The following is an 18068-nucleotide window of genomic DNA, read 5'->3' as shown; positions in this document are numbered from 1 at the left end:
ATTAAAGAGCTGATGTTTGGAAACGGACACGCCTACGAACCTCATCTGCTGCGGACTTGCCCTCATCTTGTGGTGGTGGGCAGTTAACAAATGAACAAGCCAAGGGCAAGAGAAGCTGCGGCACAGGGTGACCAGCAGCCAGTCACGACAGAAGGCAGGTGGGTCCCGGGTCCCGCGTTAGCGGGGGACAATGGGACACCCTCAGCGGGAAGCCCCTCACCTGTGTGAGAAGAAGATGCCTCTGCGCAGGAAGCGGTGGGGTTTCTGGCCAGTGGCTCGCTCTATTCGGTTTATCAGCTCCTTGTCGATTTTACTGCTTCCGAACCGAACTGGAAAACAAAGGGAAGAGAGGACAGGTAACTACCTGGGGCGGTGGGGCGCGCTGGGGTCAGAGGCCGCTGGATGAGGACCCAGCCACGCGGGCACGCTGAGACATGGCCCTGCTCCCCGCTCCGCCAGCACAAGGGCAGCATCCTGCACATCAACCATGATGGCGAAACAGGAAGCCAACCGCAGGGTAAAATGCTGCTTGTCGGAGGCTGAATGAATTCTGATGGAAACACCCAGAGTGTATCCTAGCTGGCACCTCTGGATAAACACACACGCGGTTATTCCTAAGACGTATGTGTACCGACAACAACGATTTTAAGTATCATTTAACTGTTGAACATTTCTGGGAAATGGTTTTGACCTAAGTGAAAGTATCTTAGTCTCTGTTTCTCTTTGGCAATCATTCCCGATGGGCGGGAGGACCCAGCCTTCAGGAAGGGGTGCCCTGCGACTCGGGCTGGGGAGAAATGCCCCCCGCAGCAGCCTCCCAGTCCCAGCAGACCTGCCGCTGGCTGCCGTGGCCGCTCAGTGAAAAGCAGTGCACGGAGACGCCCAGTTCACGGACCATCCAAGTCCCAAACTTCTCAGCGAGATGAAAAAGCTCCCACTAGAGGGCCCTCCCTGGTGGTGCCATGGGTTAAAGCGCAGCACGAGTTCGAACCCCGGCCAGGGAGCTGACCCACATGGCGTGGCAGACCTCGCCTGTCTCCCCACTGCTCCCCTCAGCAGTGTGTTTCACTTGAGCTGCCAGTTCTGCTCTCTGTTGTGACTCTGGTGAATCCTCTCACCCTCCACACCCTGTACCCCAGCTCTGTATGCATAAATAAATTAATTAAAAAAAAAAAAAAGCTCCTACTAGGCCCTCTATTGTCTCCCAGCACCTTGAAATAATTACTGCATTCCCATTTGAGTTAGAAATGATCCTTTGGGGACAGAACGCACCACCCAAAGATTTTAGGGTCTTATTTCTCTGGGCACAGTCGCTTGATTGGACTTGTGGTTACTTCAAAATCACAGAGGAGCCGACTAAGAAGCATCACCTGTAAAAACTGAGACTTTTCCCAGAACCTACCAATGAGCTTGTCATAGTCAATGCCCTTTGCGCTGCTGGTCTGCACCGTCCACGGGTCCACAAAATCCTCTTCGTCCCCAGGGCTGTCCCCTGCATTTGCCGGCTGCCCCGGAGGGCAGTCGGCTTTGTACTCCTCCCCTGTGGCGGCTTTGTAGCTTGTTTTCAACGATAACAGCATTTTCACTGCAGAGTCAATTTCCTCCTGCACAAGGGAAGTGGAGGAAGGGGAGGGTTACGAGCATGCAGGCAGGCAGGCGCACGAGCCTGCACACACCACTTCGCTGGTCGCACTGTCCTGCAGGAGCCCTGCAGTTCTGTGGACTCCACCCCTACTCCAGTCACTGAAACTACAACTCCCAGCAATACCACAGAGAACTGCAAGGACCCAAGGGCTAACGCAGGCATCCTGGGACTTCTGGGGATATTTAAGGAGCCATGTGAGATGCTCTCTCTCTCTCTCTGAGCCATGTGGCTGGTCCCTGGCTCTTGATGAGCTTTCAGTGTGTTATTGGGGTTCCAAGTCAGCGGCGCGCCCTGTCCCCCTCCTCTTCATACCATACTTAGACTCGCAGAGATGGACGGATGGACGGATGGACAGGCAACCCCAAGCAGCAGGACTGTAAAAGTAGCAAAATCCACAGAGACGGGACACATCCTGCTTCAGCTGGGCTGCAGTTTCTCTCCGGCTGGCTGGCTGCAGCCAGGGGCTCTGCCACTGTCTCCCGCCCCCCACTCAGGGGCAGCTGTGGTTCCCAGTGGGACTGACCTTGCCTGTTTTCCTCCTCGCAAGCTAAGGTGGACCAGGACACAATGAAGAGAATTAAAGAGCTGATGTTTGGAAACGGACACGCCTGACTATAAGCGGCCCTTCTGTGTGGTCCACGGGCACAGCTCAAGGGAGCCCTGGGAGGGCAGAGGCGGCCCCTGGGGCCTGAGGCATCACCAGGCGCTTTTACCATGACAGCTCAGGGTCAGACGCACATCTGTTTCTGGATTCTCACTGCTGAAGGCCAGGTGACCTGGAGCCTCTGGCTGGGTGTCAGCCGAGACCCGAGTCTGCAAGCACGCCCAGGGGGCGGCTCTCAACTGCGTTGTGCTGCTCGTCCGCTAAAGCTGCTCCGGGACGGCAGCCACCAAGAACCGTAACTAGAGATCCCACCACGTGTTACTCAGACTTAATGTAACGGGCAAAAATATCGCTGTCAGGTCCCAAAATGGGCTCAGAGAGTAAATGGCAACATTCCAGGCCTTCGGTTGTTTAAGGTTCGCGCTGAGCCCGACCTGCCCTAGTGAGCTTCTCTGCAGGATTACAGGTCATGGCTTGCCGGGGGTCCACCGGGTGGGTGTGAGTTGGCTGACACCTGGTGAGGAGGCACGAGGCGGCTTCTGAGGAGATGGCACTGAGAGGGGGGCTGGGGCGAAGCAGTGGGGTGACAAGCAGCTCTGCGCTCCGGAGAGACGCAGCCCTCTGCTAGCTCAGCGGAGCTCTTCAGAGGTACAGCTGCAAGAGGACAAAGGGAGCGGGGAGGGAGCTGCGTCCAGAGCTGACAAGAACTGGCAGCTCACTGGGCAGGTGGAGGGCAGAAGCCGAGGCATCGTGGAAAGGCTGGGCGTGGCTGGGCGCATTCTGCACTGCACCAGGCTGGCGCGCGGCCCGGGCACTTCCAGCAGTGGGCGCAAGTGGCTCCTGCCAGGAGTGCTGGTGGACAGTCTGTGTAAGAAGCTGTAGTTCAGACTGAGTGCCGGCCCTCCCGAGGGCTAGTGTGGGGAGCCGGTGACCCCACAGGGTCTGCGTTATGGACATGGGGCTCAGAGGACCACGCAGTCCAGCTCCCGGGGCAGGAAGCTGCTGACGCAGGCCGACCTGCTCCCTTGGGAGGGCACACCAGGGGAGAGCCTTGCCTGGGGGCCCTGCGAAATTCAGCAGAGAGGGCTAAGACCCGGCCCGAGGACACCCCACAAAGGGAGGTCTGGTTATCTCAGGGAGGGAGGCCCACTGCGACAGGCGCAGGCTCCCCATTGGCTTCTCGTGCGATCGCCTTGAAGATGAGAACCAGAGGAAACACGTTAGCTTGGAGGATCTGGAAGAAGGCAGAGAACGTGAGGAGACCTCGTTTGCTCCTCTCAGCGATGGCAGGACACTGCCGTGACCCAGGCACAGAGCGCCACGGGGCGGGCACTTGGGTCAAGGAGCCTTGGGAGTTCAAAATGATCGGCCACACAGAACTGGCAGGAGGGCCAGAAGCTGAGGAAATATGCCTGAGAGAGCAAAGAAATGGAAAGTATAAGGAAAAAAAAAAAAAAAAAAGAGGACCAGTCTGAGTAACAGAAACAAAATCTATGAAGAAAGAACAGGGAAAGGAGAAGAGGTCAGAGAAGTGACATAACTTCTGAGAACTAGAGGTCACCAGTTTCCGGGCTGAAGGAGCACTGCGGTCACCCGCAAGAAGGCTCAGAGCCCAGACCGAGAAGCGCCTGCAGGTTCCCAGAGAAAAAGCTGCGTCCGGCAAGGGCTCCGGGAACGATGTCCTTAGTGCCGTCCTCTTAGGCACTCTTGGGGCACTTGCCCTGGCAACTGCGGAGGGCAGCCTTGGGGGCGGGTGGCGAGGGGCCCAGCGCGAGGCAGGCCCCAGCCATAGTGAAGGCGCGAGGCGGTCCTGGGCACTCTCCAGCCTGCCCTTGGTGGCCGGCGACCGGTCAGCCCCGGAGGAGCCGGCCGCGGCGGGGAGAGCTGAGCGGCACGAGGAACCCCACGCAAGCACGGGGTAGGCAGGGGACGCCCTCCCACTGCACGCAGGGCCAGGGGGTCTGTGCGCCGGGGCGGCGCCAGCCGGTACCCCTCAGCGCCCTCGCAGGGAGCACAGAGGCTCCAAGCTCGCAGTCCTTGGGAGCAGGGGAGCAGCCTGCCGGTCAGAGACAGGCACCTGCCTCGCCGGAGGAGCGAGTGTGTGCTTGCGGGCGCGACGAGGTGGGGAGCAGTGGCTGTTTTGGGGTCTCTGGAGCCCCACGTGTCAACAGCACTGACCAGGAAGAAAATGAAGGCAACATTGTAGCAGAACGCTGTGGAAGAGGGCCTGAATCGGACAGCACAGCCCACGGATGTGAGCACTCGCAGAGTCTCCCAGGTCACGTACCTGTGACGCGTTCGTGGCTTTGAGGGACCTCACCACGTCCCCTTGGGAGGCGATGCTGTTGAACAGCTCCAGCGGGGAGCCGGCCTGCTTGCCGTCCACGCTTGTCATTTTCTGGAACCTCGGGGCTGGTGACTAGGGTTTCCGCCCGAAGATGTGCTCCGTGGGCCCGGCGACACTGCTGGGGAGAAGAGAGAGCAACAGAGCCTCGCTTTCCTGTTGTAAAAGGCCGTGGGTGTGATGGCGCAGAAGCACAGGCAGAAGTCCGGCACCATGGACAATGGCAGAAACTGCCGTGAAGAGTGAGGCTTAAGGCTACGGTTTGAGAGAGGCCAGGGAGGAGCCCCCCCGCCCCCAGCAAGCCTGCGCCTGCCCAGGCGTCCACCAGTGTTCCGGTACCTGGCCCCGTTTTGCTCAGGGAGCCAACACCCAGGCACTAAATGTTTGGCAAGCTGCTGCTTCCTCTTTATTTGAATTTCACCCCTCTTTATCTCGGCCTTGACCAGCCTTCCCCTGAGCAAACAGGTCCCGCCTGCCAATTTCTTGGTTCCCAGGGGCCAGCTTGCCACACACCTGGGAGGGTGCGCCTGCACACTAGGCGTCGTTTCCTGTTCACCTGCTCAGAGGAGGGCCCGGCACAAGCGCTCCAGAGTCCATGGCTCCCCTTTCTCAGGGCCCGCTTCCTCATCCCTCAAAATGGCTCCATCTGAAGGTGCTGCGGCCCCACGGACAAGTGGAGGGAGGCTGGCCGCCAGCAGGCCTGCGCAGGGGGCTCTAGCCCCCTACACGCTGCCTCACGTGGGAGTTACAGCAACTCTGACATAGATGAGTTATCGCCACTTCATAGAGGAGGAAACCGAGATGCTGTCGTGCCCAGGAGAACATGCCAGTTCCAGAGACAGTTTGGCCCCAGAGCCAAACTCTCAGCCATCCTCATCCAGTGACAGAGAGAACGGTCACGAGCCTCGGTGCAACGGCAGACAGGCTGCAGGCGGCAGACAGGCTACAGGCCGCCCACAGGGTTGCAGGGGTGCGCGCTGGGCACTGGGGCTGGGTGCGGCCTCTGCCCTGCTACACGGATCTCATTAACGATTTCTTTTTCTTTTAAAGATGAAAAAAATTTTTTTATTGATGCACACAAGTACTGGACTACAGGCCAGAGGTGCGAGGTGGGGGTGAGAGGATTCCCCAGGAAGAGTGGGGAGCAGAACAGGTGGATCCACTGAAATCTACTGCTGAGTGGATCAGCAGGGAGACAGGTGAGGCCTGCTGCGCCCTGTGGGCCACTCCCTGGTAGGGGATCAAACTCGTGCTGCAGTGGCTGCGGACAGTTTCACAGAGCTGCACTTTAACCCCCGCACCACCAGGAATTGCCCAGAGATGACTATTTCTTTAATCATTAAGAAAAATTCTAGTAACTCTCAGCCAAACAGTTTTAAGGAGTGACTGATTTACCCACCTCTCTAAAAGTCATGTAAAGCTGAACCACACCAACTTCAGGTGAGTCAATACAAGCCTAGTGCGAGAGCCAGTTTCTTGCTGACAACCACCCTGAGGCCCAGAAAGGGAGGGCGCTGAGCCTGCTAACAAAGCTCACAGTTTAGGGGGCCCGAAGTGCAGCCCCTCCCAACTAGCGCTAGAGAGGAGAAACAGCTTCCTGCCAGAACATGGCAAAGGATCAAACACCCACTTGGCTACTTTACACACCAACCGACACGCCCAGCACTCCAAAGCCGGCATTACAGGATGACCCGTGCACAGCGGCCACCGGCTGCTGGCTTGGGCCAGTCAGAACCACCTCCCAGGTCTGTGACAAGCAGTTGAGCCACAAGCTGATGCCCAAGGGCCCCCCAGCCCGTGCCCTCAGGCTGCCCCTGCCCAGCGTCTCACCGTCCGCTGCCGGCTACCTGCTCCTGCAAATCTCAGCTCCCCTGTGCAGCCTTTCCTGACCCCCGGGGCCAAGCCAGGGCCCCAAGCTCCACGGTGGTGGGCATGGGTCGTCACCTCAGTGGGGACCTCACGCCGACATCTTTCCACTGCGTGGTGGGAGCAGCATGGTGTCACTTACACACTCCCGGACCCGGCACACTCAGCCTGTCGGAGCGTTTGCTGAGAATGAAGCTCATAAGTCACCCAGTGCAACTTTTCCTCTCCGGTTCCATTTTCTGCTTCCTCGTAAGTGCTTGTTCGGTTTATAATGCTCCTGCCCTGCCCCTCGCCGACTGGCAGCCTCCAGACCCCGTGCTGAGCCTCTGAGATCTGGAGGGCCCGGTTGGTCCCGGGGTTCCCCAGGTCTCACACCACTAGTCTGGTTCCCTTACCTCTGGCTAACATCCACCCACCACCCTGGTTACTCTTGGGACCTCCCTTCGGTTTACCCCCGTCCTTCCAAAACAAGGTGGCTTCCTCAGCAAAGGGCACAGGTGGGAGCAGTGGGGTTCCGAAGCCTGTGAGGAGATACAGAGTCAAGGACGGAGTTAAGTCACCGTTACACATCCCTAGGGAGAGCGCCGGGTGGGGTAGCTGGGCAGGCCCCGCCTGGACAGGCAGGCTGCTCTTGCAGTAGTGCAGGACAGGGTGGAGGATCAGGAGATAAACGGGGTCTTCAATGAGGGGCCATGCTGTAGAAAAACATGTATCTTTAAATATCAAAAGCCCACTTAAGAAAGACCTGGTGACTACATCTGATGGCGGTAGCACAGGTGAGATTTCCCCATGCTCATGCTTTTGAGACACGTGCTGTCGTGTAGGAAATGCCCACAATGACCTCCTGTGTGTGTGTGCACGCGTGTGCATTGCAACTCCTTGAAGGATTAGAGGAGTCACTCTGGGCAGAGTGACTAGGAACAGGAAGAACAGAATAAGGACCCCTCTGGTGGCGCAGGGGGTTAAATCACAGCACTATGAAGCTATCTGCAGCCACCGCAGCACGAGTTTGATCCCGGCCAGGGAGTGACCTGCAGGGCGCAGCAGACCTCTCCTGTCTCCCTGCTGCCCCCCTCAGCAGTGGGTTTCAGTGGATCTGCCCATTCTGCTCCCCACTCTGTCTTTGGTGAATCCTCTCACCCCCCCCCCACACCTCTACCCCAATTCTTGTGTGCATAAATAAATCTTAAAAAAAAAAAAAGAAGAACAGAATCATCCATCACCTTTCTCATTCACACCTCCACTCACTGTTACTTACTGTGGGCATTTTTCCCTTTCTGTTCTCATCTAGTCAGCATCCTCCTTTCTTTCTTTCTTTTTTTTTTTAAAGACTTATTTATTTATACAGAACTGGGGTACAGGCCAGAGATGAGGAGGGTGAGAGGATTCACCAGAGACAGAGTGGGGAGCAGAACAGGCAGATCGATGAAGTACACTGCTGAGGGGAGCAGCGGGTGGGTCAGGAGAGGTCTGCCGCGCCATGTGGTCACCTCTGGGGCAGGCAGGAATTGAACTCATGCTGAAGTGGCTTTAGCTTCTTCGTGCTGTGCTTTAACCCACTGGGCTAGAAGGGAGGCCCTCCTTCTTTATTTCTTTGTTAACTATTGTAATTCATCTTAACCTCAGAGGTCTTCCTCTTAGCGTTCAGAACTTCTGAAATGCCACCAGTCTGCACACAGCGTGTGCACATTCCGAGAGGGAGCTCAGGTCTGAGCACTTTTGCAGAGGCTCTGAGATGGGAAGTTTAGGACCCACTAGTCTCCATGTTCACCGCAGCAGCTGCAACTAGGGCTGGGAATCTTTGTAAGAAAAGTTGTTTTACTAAATAACTACAACAATCTAAAATGGGGAATGAAGCTATAACCTGTGAGGTTACCCACCATCGCCCCAAACAAGTGCTCGGAGTGTAGAGAGCAAAGCAGCAGGCCCCACAGCAGCTCGCAGCCTCCTTCAGAGAGAAAGCCAAGAATGCTCTTCACAGTTAGTTCGCAATTTCTCATAAGCAACCTGAATCTCATGCTCATTTTGAAAGCTTCTATTGTTCTGGAAGAGCAGAACAGACACTTGAAGAAACAAGCACAGTAGGATGAAGAATGAAAAGAAGAGTCACAGGACTACACGAAAGCACATGACAAAAATGTGGGCGCACCCAAATCTACTCACTGAGAAAGTCAGAATATGGATTCTGCAGTCTGGGGGAAGAATGGGGAGCCCACTCTGGTGCCGATATGGGAAAAGCCGGGGCGCAGGGGCTCCTGGATGCTTGCAGGACCACCAGGGGAGGGATGCCACCCTACTAGCCTGGTCTCAGGATATGGGTGACTAAGGCCTTGGACTGTCAAGTTCCCAGAGAAAAACAAAGTGATTTGCTTAATGCAAAGAGTTCTTTACCCTTTCCACCTTGTAACAGACTTTCTTCTTTAAACACTGAGTGCTAAGTTTGTTGTCCCTTCCAGATAACAAAGGGAACATTATCTTCCGAGGCGAGGAAGACACTAGTTTATTTGGAGCCAGCATAAGGTATTTCTGAGGACTGCAATGAGAATGCTGTTATACTGGGCATGTAAGGCCTCATCAGTAAAAAATACGACAGCCAGACTGAGGTGCTGAATGCAACTACTCACCCAGGGAAGCTGGATTCCCTGAACTCTAGGTCAAGGGGATGAAGGGATGAAATGACATATAACAACTCTCTGATTCTGAGAGACCAGCCCTGACCCCCCAGTTTCCAGCACTTCGGTGACAGGCTGGTGGAAATACCATCACTAAGAGTGCGAAGGAAGCAGTACATACCAGGTCCTGGAGACACGGCTGGCCGCTGACCACGCTGGCAGTGAGTAACTCAGATTGCCCTGTGCGGCCAGGGTCTTTAATACCCTTTCCCTTTTTCTTTCAGTTTCCTTTTTAGGAAAGGCTCTTCCTTTTTGGTTTCCTATATTGCTTTCCGTTGCATTACTTGCACCTAGGCGTTTCTTATAAATCACCCAGTTTCTCAGAAGCACTAAAGCCGCTTGACCAACACCCTGGAGGAGAACGTCCAATCAGAGGTGGGCTGGGTGGAGACCAGTGAAACCTCTGCAGAAGAGAGATATTGGCCGGTCATTGCATCAGCCCAGCTCCTCAGCTGGCCTCTAAGTCACCTCCACGCCCTCTTTCCCTTTCCCCACCCTCAGCATCTATATGAATACTTTGTTTGCCAAGTCACGGGCGAAGGAGCAGATTGGAAACTCCCTGCGGTTTCCATCCAAGGGCAGGGCGTACGGGAAGACCCTAAACTCAGAGATCATAAAGACCTGGGCTCACTCAGCCCAGCTCGGTCGTTTAGGGTCACGACCGCGGAAGAGCCACGTGACTCCCCGCCTCACCCAGGTTTCCTCCTCCGAGAAATGGGCACGAAGGCCCTCCTAACTGCCGCGCGGGGGGCTGTGTCACATCACAGGCCAGGCCCCTCGTCCGGGCGGACACGCATGCAAAGTGGGGGCCTTTCCCTGGGCAAGGGGAGAGATGGGCGGCGCCGCAGGCTCGGTACCGGCTGGAGTGGGGCTCCGCGGGGTCCGCGGCGTCGGGAGGCAGGGGCGCGAAAGGCGCCCCTCGGGAAGCCTGAACCCGGCGGCAGCGAGCCGGCCTCTGAGGAGGCTACTCCGCACCCGGTGGTACGCGCGCGCCCGGCCTTCCTCCGGGTTTCACCCCCTAACTCACCTAGCCCCGCCGGATCTGTCAGCACCGCCCGTTCAGCCTCCTCGGCGTCCGTGGAAACGCCGTCCGGCCGGAGTGACTTCCGGTTAGGCTGCGCTCTCATTGGCTGTGCAGGTGGGGGCGGGGCGGAGAACGTCGCTGATTGGTTGGAGGCCTCGGCGCCGGCGGAACGCGACTGGACGGCTGAGTGCCGGCCGCCGGCCGCCTGGAGAACGGAGCGCTTCCGGTGCGTGTGGTGAGCGGCGGGCCGGGGTCGAGACGGGGGCTGGGGCTCGGGAGCCGCTGGGAGCTCCGCGCAGGTCGCGCCGGTGTGGCGCGCCACTCGACTTGCAGGTTCCTTCCGAACGCGCAGGGTCGCGCTCCCTTCTGGGTCACCCTTCCCTCTCGCTCTTGACAGCTCGGCTGACTCCTGCTCACCCTTCAGAACCCACTTCTGGCCGCGTCTTGCTTGTCACCTGCCTTCGTCTGTGGCCTCAGGCGCAGATCGTGCTTGAAGTTTAACCTGCCCACGCCAGAGCCGACCAAGGCTGGGCAGGGTAGGTAATCAGGAGATGTGCGTTGAGTGAGATGCTATTTCTTTGGCTTACTCTGGGCTTCCACCTCCCCAGCGACCCCACCACCTGCTTTCCACAAGTATCTAGGTGCTGGGGTTGAACAGTGATGAAACACACGCAAAGAGCCAGCCCTCGGGACCTGCCCCGCAGTGACTGTCAGCGCCCGCCCCCGGCCATTGCCTCATTGCTCGGAGGTTTTTACCTTCCAGCTTCTGTGCTTCATCCTACCATTTGCCCAGCTCTCTCCTAGAAACATAAAAGGTGGAGGTTCCCCCCGGAGTTTATGTTGTGCCCACTGGCACCCTGTCTTCTCCGTGGCTGCCTGTTGATCTGGAATCATCCTGACCTGTCGTCCCATTCATTGGTTCTGTGGGTTTGGTCTTCAGTGCTTCGCCCCAGCTGGGCTCCCGCACTACCCCCCAGAACATCACCCAGTTAGCACCCATGTGAAACTAGCCTGAAGCCCACCAGCACCTTACCCCACATGCTTGCTCTCCTGTGACTGTCTCTCCCATGAGCACAGGAGCCTGGTGCTCTGTGGGCATCGTCTGGTCAGGGCCGCTGCAGTGCTGCTGCTGCCTGACACTCCAGGCTTGGCGACTGGCTTATGCCCCATCGGTGGTTGTTGCTTGAGTAAACGAAATGTGCATGACGCACTGTATGGGTGACTGTCACCCTCCTGCATTCATTCGGTCCTAGCTGCCTTGCCTGACCAGGGAGTGGGCCAGTGGGCCCGACCCTACTGCTGTCTGATCTTTGGCCACAGTCCTTGTCTTTAGTTCTGGCCATTGGCCTCTCCTGTGGGTCATCCACTGTGGACGGCTGGCTGGGTGGGAACCGCTCTTCACGGCAAGGTACAGGTGCCCTGGTGGTGGGATCTTGGCGGGCTCCTTTGAGAGGAAGGAATGAGATGGCTGGTGCTGTGCTTAGGCGTGGGGACGGGTGAGATGTGTGATCAGGATGGGCTTTGGAGACAGGCCAGGTGTTTACAGACAGAAGTGGGGCTTATTCCCTGTGCACAGTTGCAGTAGGTTATATGGCCCGTCATATTAGTCTGCTTGAGCCTGGCTGGCTGTAGAGAAGGTCTGTGTAGATGATAACTTAAAAAAAAATCTTTGCATGCAAGAACTGGGGTGTAAGCCAGAGGTGCAGGGGATGAAAGGATTCACCAGAGAGTGGGGCGCAGAGCAGGCAGATCTACTGAAATCCATTGCTGAGGGGAGCAGCGGAGATATAGGAGAGGTCTGCCACGTGGGTCAGCTCTCTTGCTAGGACCCAACTCAGGCTATTGAGATAATGGTGCTGAGACTTAACCCCTAGGCCACCAGGGAGGCCCGTGGATGATAACTTGTCCGGGGGCGGGGGGCTAGTTTGGGGGAGGATGTCACCTGCCTGGACTAGGCTGTGCACGGAGCGGCTTACGGCAGGAGGCCGATGTCAGCCACTTCTTGCATGACAGCCCAACTTGGGTGGCAGAGGAGCCTCTTCTGGGCAAAGGTGTGGCAAGGCTGGGAGTTAATTCCAAGGAGAGGTGGGTGGAAAGCTGTCTGAGCTGTCTGGAATGGTTTAATCGAGGGCCCAGTGGGAAGCTTCTGGTGCTGCTCTGACCCCAGCCAGAAGTGGAAGTTAGGGAGGTTTATTAAGAAAGGAGGGCCCCCAGCTTCCTCAGAAGCTGGCCAGCAGCCTAGTCTTTCTTAGGTGGTGCTCCGCCGCGCCCTCTGCTGTCGGGGCCGTGTCCGGCAGGCTTACTTTCCTCCTGACCGCTCTGGTGTTAAGACTTGAACTCCAGACTGAAGCACTTTCTGGATCCTAGTTGGCAACAACTTGTCGTGGATGATGGTTCAGAATTCGGGAAGAATTCTTTTTCAAGAAAGGGGAAATTCACTGCTGTGTGAGTGGATTGAAACGGGCAGATTTGGGGCACGCCTTCAGAACTGGGGGCCTGGTGTCGCAGGCACCTTGGCCTTGCGTTGCCCAGAGTGGCCTGTCTCTTCGACTGCGTGCGTCGAGATGGCTGTCTGGGGAGAAGGCACCGGCATCGAAGGCAGGCCTGGAGGGCAAGGGGAGAAGTGGGGTCGGCCTGCTTCTCCCACTTGGTGGATTCTGACCTTGTTCCTTGCAGTACCTTCAGCCCCAACCCCATTCAGGCCGGGGCACATGGGCTCCTCTCACTCATGCTAAGAAACGGCACTTTCCTCTCCTGTCTTTGCAAACATGCTAGTGTCTGTGTAGGACCGAGCTCTCCCGTGGCGTTGTTGCAATAAAAACTACCTTTTGAATGTGCAATAGTTACTGCCCAGATTGACCTTCCAAAGGGCTTTTTAAAATGCCCGTGGGGGTGGGGGAAAATAAAATCCCTATAAACTCCATCTCCAGGGCCCTCCCTGGTGGCATAGCGGGTTAAAGCGCAGTGCTGTGAAGCTGTCTGCAGCTGCCAGGGAGAAACCCACAGGGCGCAGCAGACCTCTCCTGTCTCCCTGCTGCTCCCCTCAGCACTGGGTTTCAGCAGTGTTCTGTCTCCCGCTTTGTCTCTGGTGAGTCCTCTCACCCCGCATCCCCCCATACCTCTGGCCTTACCCCAGTACTTGTATGCATTAAAAAAAAAAAAAAAAACTTAAGGAAAAAAGGAGTCTTTAAAAATAGTCAATCTCCAGTCAGTCAGATCCTCATCTTGGTCTTCCGACCAAGTTTCCGTTTCCTCTGGTGGGTCTGGCTTACTTTACTGTCACCTTTCTCCTCAGAGCCTCGCAGTCCTCACGTCTGATAGTCACGTCTGACTAGCGGGCCCGTGCTTAGGAAAGCCCTCTTTTTGCGTGTCTCCCTCGCAGGCCTTGGGCCTCCTTGGTGTTCCGTCGCGTGGCGTGGCATGGTGTGGCGAGGCAACCGCTCCCCGAGGCGCTTCTGACGTGGGCTCTGCTTGTCGTAGGTGGCTCGCCGGAAAGTGGCCGCCATGGCTTCCTTAGTGGCGTATGAGGATTCGGACTCGGAGGCCGAGCCCCAGCCTGCGCCTACGGGAGGTTCCGATGCTGTTGGCCGGATGACTGAGGCAGGGGAGGGGGTGCGGCCTCGCGGGCAGGATCCTGCAGCTGGTGTCCTGGACGAGACGCCCGCGGGGGCACAGCCCATGAAGCCTGCGCCCTGTGGGGCCCCTGACGGCCGTGATCTTCGCCTCCCGTCGGCTCGCCTGGGGAGGAGCGATGCAGGGTCCTGCCCCAGCCGGAGGCTGCAGTGGCCCAGGATGGAGCCTGAGCCCGTCCTCTCCCCCCACGAGCCTGCCCGCCCGTCCCTGGGGGCTGGCTACCCTCCACCTGGCCTCGGGCCCCCCGTGGCGGCCTGCTTTAAGCCTGTCAGACTCTCCCGGGAGATGGAGCCTTCGCTCTGCGCTCAAACCAAATCTGAACCCCCAGGGAAACACGTCAGCTCCTCTCAGAGGAAGAGGTGTGAGGACTGCATCGTGCCCTACACCCCCAAAAGACTAAGGCGGCTACCAGCACTCAGCATGGAGACGGGCAAGAGGCAAGAGGCCGAGGCCCAGGGCCCCTCTGCAGGGCGCGTGCGGGCCCCGGCCCCCCTCTCCGTGCCCCCCAGAGCGTCAGCGTTTATCCAGCCGTATCTGGACAGTCCGTATAAGGAAACTGTGATCTCCAAGAGGGTGCTTTTCCACTTACGGGGCCACCGGGGCCCCATCAACAGCATTCAGTGGTGTCCCGTCCTTTCTAAGAGTCACATGCTTCTCTCAACTTCCATGGACAAGACCTTCAAGGTAAGAACGGCGGGACCCTTCGGTGCTCTTTGGACAAGCTGCCGGTGGTTTTTCAAAGCAGTGAGCCGAACGCTGCTTTCTGGGCGCTGCCTTTCTCGGCTGCATTCAGGAGTGGGTTCTCGGTGGCCTGCCCCGTCTCCCCCCAGCCATCTGGGCCACCAGAGGATGCTGATTCTTAGGGTGCTGGTACTTATCCTTGTGGGGCTCTGAGGGCTCACTGAGGCCCCAGGAGCGTGAGGTCACCCGCCGGGCTCTGAGGAGTGGAAGGGGCTGCCCTGGCTGTGCCGCTGAGCTGGCAGCAGCCCTGTGCCCGCGCTGCGTGGATGTGGGGGTCAGCAGCAGATTGAGCTGGCCTGGCTGCTGGATTTTCACAGCCCAGGAGGCCTCACAGCCCTGGCCCGGGACGGTCCTCCGGCCGAGTCTGGGGCGGTGAGGGGCCGAGTGCGGCTGGGGGTGCCTGCCCGGCCCCGGAGTCTGTGTGCGGTCCTCGGCCAGCAGGCCTGTGTGCTTGCCTTTCCTCCCCGGCCCCTCCCTCCCTGTCCTCCCTCCGAGGAGAGCGGACTGGCCCAGGCCCTGTCGGAAGCCATCCTCTCTGTGAGTGTCCCAGAGGGCCCAGTCGCAGAGGGGTGTCGGGCTCCGGCTCCTCCAGGGCCAGCTCCTGTGTGGGGAAGTGGGGTGGGCCGAACCCCCCGGGTCTCCTCCTGGGGAGCCCACCTGCCAGCAGTGAATCCGTACCGCCAGCCTCTCACGGTGCTGGCCCTGGGCCATGGCACAGCTGGACACGGGCCACTCCGTGCCCAACACTTTGTGACCTTGGGCGAGGCCTTCGCCTCTCAGAACCCGCCCCCTCCTCGCCGAAAACAGCTGAGATGACCTACAGCTGGGGCCCGTGCCAGGTGCTGCATGTCAAAGCACCCCATCTTGTGCAGCCATCGGGGGGCTTGTGGAGGGCACCTGAGGGTTGCTGCAGACCTCTCTTGGACCTGAGGGGTCCTGACCTCAGTGGCTACAGGGCCAGTAGCTCTCAGGAGGACGGGCTGGGTGCAGTGGGCAGCGAAGGGGGAGGACGTGGGCCTCCCGATGTGCCCTGCTAGAGCCTGTTGCAACCCCAGTGGCGAGGGGAGGCCCAGAGCCCCTGGTGACTGGCTTGCATCTGGCCTCAGTGCGGTGCGCTCTGGGCCTCCCTTGGGTCACTTTTGCCTGGGAACCTTAGAAGCCTCCATGAGAGGTTCACCTGAGTGAACCCGCGGACCTGGGCTCGGTGCTCATCCATTTGTCCAGTCGTGCAGTGTTTGGGGGCTGGTGGGTGGTGGGGGTGGGGAAAATATGGGTGTTCCTCCTGGGCACTGGGCTCTGGAACCGTGACGCGTTGTGGCCAGAAGAGGGCGCAGTGGTCCCAGCCTGGGAGAGAGGCCCAGCAGAGTGGTCCTTGGAAAACCCTGCCAGGGCGGGTGGGCTGGTGCCCAGGGGGTCCTTGAGGCTGCCCGCAGCCCCGGGGAGTCCTGACCACTGTGCTCCGACCCCGGGTGGGCTGCAGGGGGCATTGGAGGTGGCCTTTGGGGCTGCCGGGCCAGCACGTCCTGACCCCTCTCACTGTGGCATCCTGAAAAGCAGGCCTCTGCAAGCCCAGGTGCAGTCAGGTGCTCCAGAGCCCCCTGGCTTGAAGAGATGTGACAGATTTCAGTGACAGTGATTTGGGGAATTGGGTTTGGGTTCACTCACTCTGAGCAGCCGTTCAGTGTGAAAAAGTGTGTGGCAGGGCTTGAAGGAGCAGGATGGGAAGAGATTGGGGCTGGGTGGGGACCTCGCTGGTGCCGGGGAGTGAAGTCCTGACTGAGGCCCAGGGCATGTGGGCCTCAGGTCTGGGTGCTGCCAGCAGCTGCCTGGCAGCTGGTGGTGTTCATTCTGCTTCCTGGAGTCAGAGTGGACAGTGGGGGCGGGCTGGGGTCTCCTGACTGGGTGTGCAGTGTGGCAGATGGTGAGTTGAGTGAGTGGGGGCGGGGCCTCAGACTGGCGGCAGACCCTGCTTGCCTTGCCCCGGAGGAGAGAGCAGGTACGGTGCAGTGTAGAATGAGCTAGAAGAGGTGGAGGGGCAGGCACCCCCCCCCCACTCTCTGCGCCCTCGTCTTTTGATTAAAGCCCCCCCAGGATGCTTTTTTCGCCGCCCACTGAGTAGGGAGGAGAGAAGTGGTCAGGAGGCCCCAGGTTGATCTTCACTTTGCTGCTGGCAGGCTGTGTGACCTTAGGACAGTGCCTGAACGCCCCTGAGCCTCAACCTGTGCATATGAAGCACGATAACTACGTGTCCCTTGCTGGGCTTTCTTTGAAAGATTTATCTTTATTTCTGCGTACAGAATTGGGGTATAGGCCAGCGTTGCGGGGGATAAGAGGACTCCCCAGAGACAGAATGGGGAGCAGAACAGGCGGATCCACTGAAACCCACCGCCCAGGGGAGCAGCGGGGAGACCCCCAGCAGCGCCCTGGGGGTCGCGCCCTGGGGGTGGTGGGGGGCGTCTCGCGCGGGCTGAGGAGGCCCTGGTTGGGCTTTCTTGAAAAACAAATGCTGTGGGACGGCCGCGGCCCGTGCAGGGCGGGCGCTAGGGGGCGCTACAGTGCGCTCACCGTCTCGCGCTCCCGGGGTGGTTCTCCCTTCCGCGGCCGGCGGTGGCGGCGCCTTCCATCTGCTGCTTCACTGTGCAGATGTTAATCTCTCTGAGCACAGGGGTGGTGCCAGACCCAGTTTAATAGTCTCTGTTGCACCTGGCATGAAATTCTGTACCTGTTACGTGATCGATTAGGATTAAAGCCTTTTGTCGGATTTTATTTCCCATCCTTCGGAAAGGATGTTTTTACGTGCATAAATCCTAATTGCCACTAGGGGGCGCAGTAAGACCGCTCACCCAAACCTTCCAGCCTGTGGGCGCATCCTTGATTCAAGGTAACATTTGCAGAAAGATGATTTCTTTTCTGATCAGGAGAAAAACAGCACCATCCATCTGATTAATCTAAGGGAGTGGCGTACCAGTTCTTTCCTCTCCTTAAAGCTAGCCTTGGAATTAATAAATTTCAATCGGGCACATCAGAGTGGAAAGATGCCTATTTTAATATATTCTAAATGTTATGTCAGCTGTAAAATATGCTTATATTAGTTTTGAAAATTTTACAGCCAGCGAAATTAAGTAAAAGAAAACAATGACTCATAATTCCGCCTCATGCCCCGCTCTTCCCACCGTCCCCTGCCACCTGGAGCCCGCTCTGTGTTCTAGTCGCCGCCCACGGCTGACCCCTTCAGTGCGTCTCACCTCCCGCTGCCCTTGCGTGGCCCACCGCGTTGAACGCCCACTGCACGTGACAGCCACCCTCAGAAACTGAGGCCCTTGTGAAGGGAAGGTCAGGGGTGTGGCCTGCTCTGTCCACCTGTTGCCCGCCTCAATGGGACCAGGTCCTTGCCGGCCCAGCGAAGCCAGAGGTGTGTGGCGTCTTTCTGGCTTCCAAAGTCCGCGGAAACCCTGGGGTTCTGGAACATGGGCCTCCCATAAAGTGTGTGTGGTAGGTGTTACTTGCTTTACCAAATAACCAGGATTTTTTTTTTTTTT

The 18068-nt window shown here is 58.1% G+C and overlaps 2 protein-coding genes across 3 annotated transcripts in view; one reads left to right on the top strand and one right to left on the bottom strand.

The window, feature by feature from the left end:
• WARS (tryptophanyl-tRNA synthetase) overlaps positions 1 to 10223 on the bottom strand; it is a 23847-nt gene extending 13624 nt beyond the window's left edge. Inside the window, exons 1-5 of the mRNA XM_004682013.2 lie at positions 10159 to 10223; positions 9253 to 9534; positions 4537 to 4711; positions 1403 to 1604; positions 221 to 329 (exon numbers count right to left, since the gene is read on the bottom strand). Of these exons, the coding sequence (XP_004682070.1) occupies positions 221 to 329; positions 1403 to 1604; positions 4537 to 4644 (419 nt within the window). The 5' untranslated portion in view covers positions 4645 to 4711; positions 9253 to 9534; positions 10159 to 10223. The remainder of the gene's footprint in view (positions 1 to 220; positions 330 to 1402; positions 1605 to 4536; positions 4712 to 9252; positions 9535 to 10158) is intronic.
• A 120-nt stretch (positions 10224 to 10343) lies between these two features.
• WDR25 (WD repeat domain 25) overlaps positions 10344 to 18068 on the top strand; it is a 104448-nt gene continuing 96723 nt past the window's right edge. The window contains exons 1-2 of one of the 2 annotated variants that reach the window (XM_012724322.1): positions 10344 to 10381; positions 13636 to 14472. In XM_012724322.1, the coding sequence (XP_012579776.1) occupies positions 13660 to 14472 (813 nt within the window). In that variant the 5' untranslated portion in view covers positions 10344 to 10381; positions 13636 to 13659. Of the gene's footprint in view, positions 10382 to 10452; positions 10692 to 13635; positions 14473 to 18068 lie in introns of those variants that run through there. The other variant, XM_004681575.2, reaches the window with a different exon arrangement.

Source organism: Condylura cristata, unplaced genomic scaffold (assembly GCF_000260355.1).
Source record: "Condylura cristata isolate star-nosed mole 26May11 unplaced genomic scaffold, ConCri1.0 scaffold00013, whole genome shotgun sequence".
Lineage (NCBI taxonomy): Eukaryota > Metazoa > Chordata > Mammalia > Eulipotyphla > Talpidae > Condylura > Condylura cristata.
Note: the sequence above shows the minus strand (reverse complement) of the source record. Positions and strands in the feature narration are given on the sequence as shown.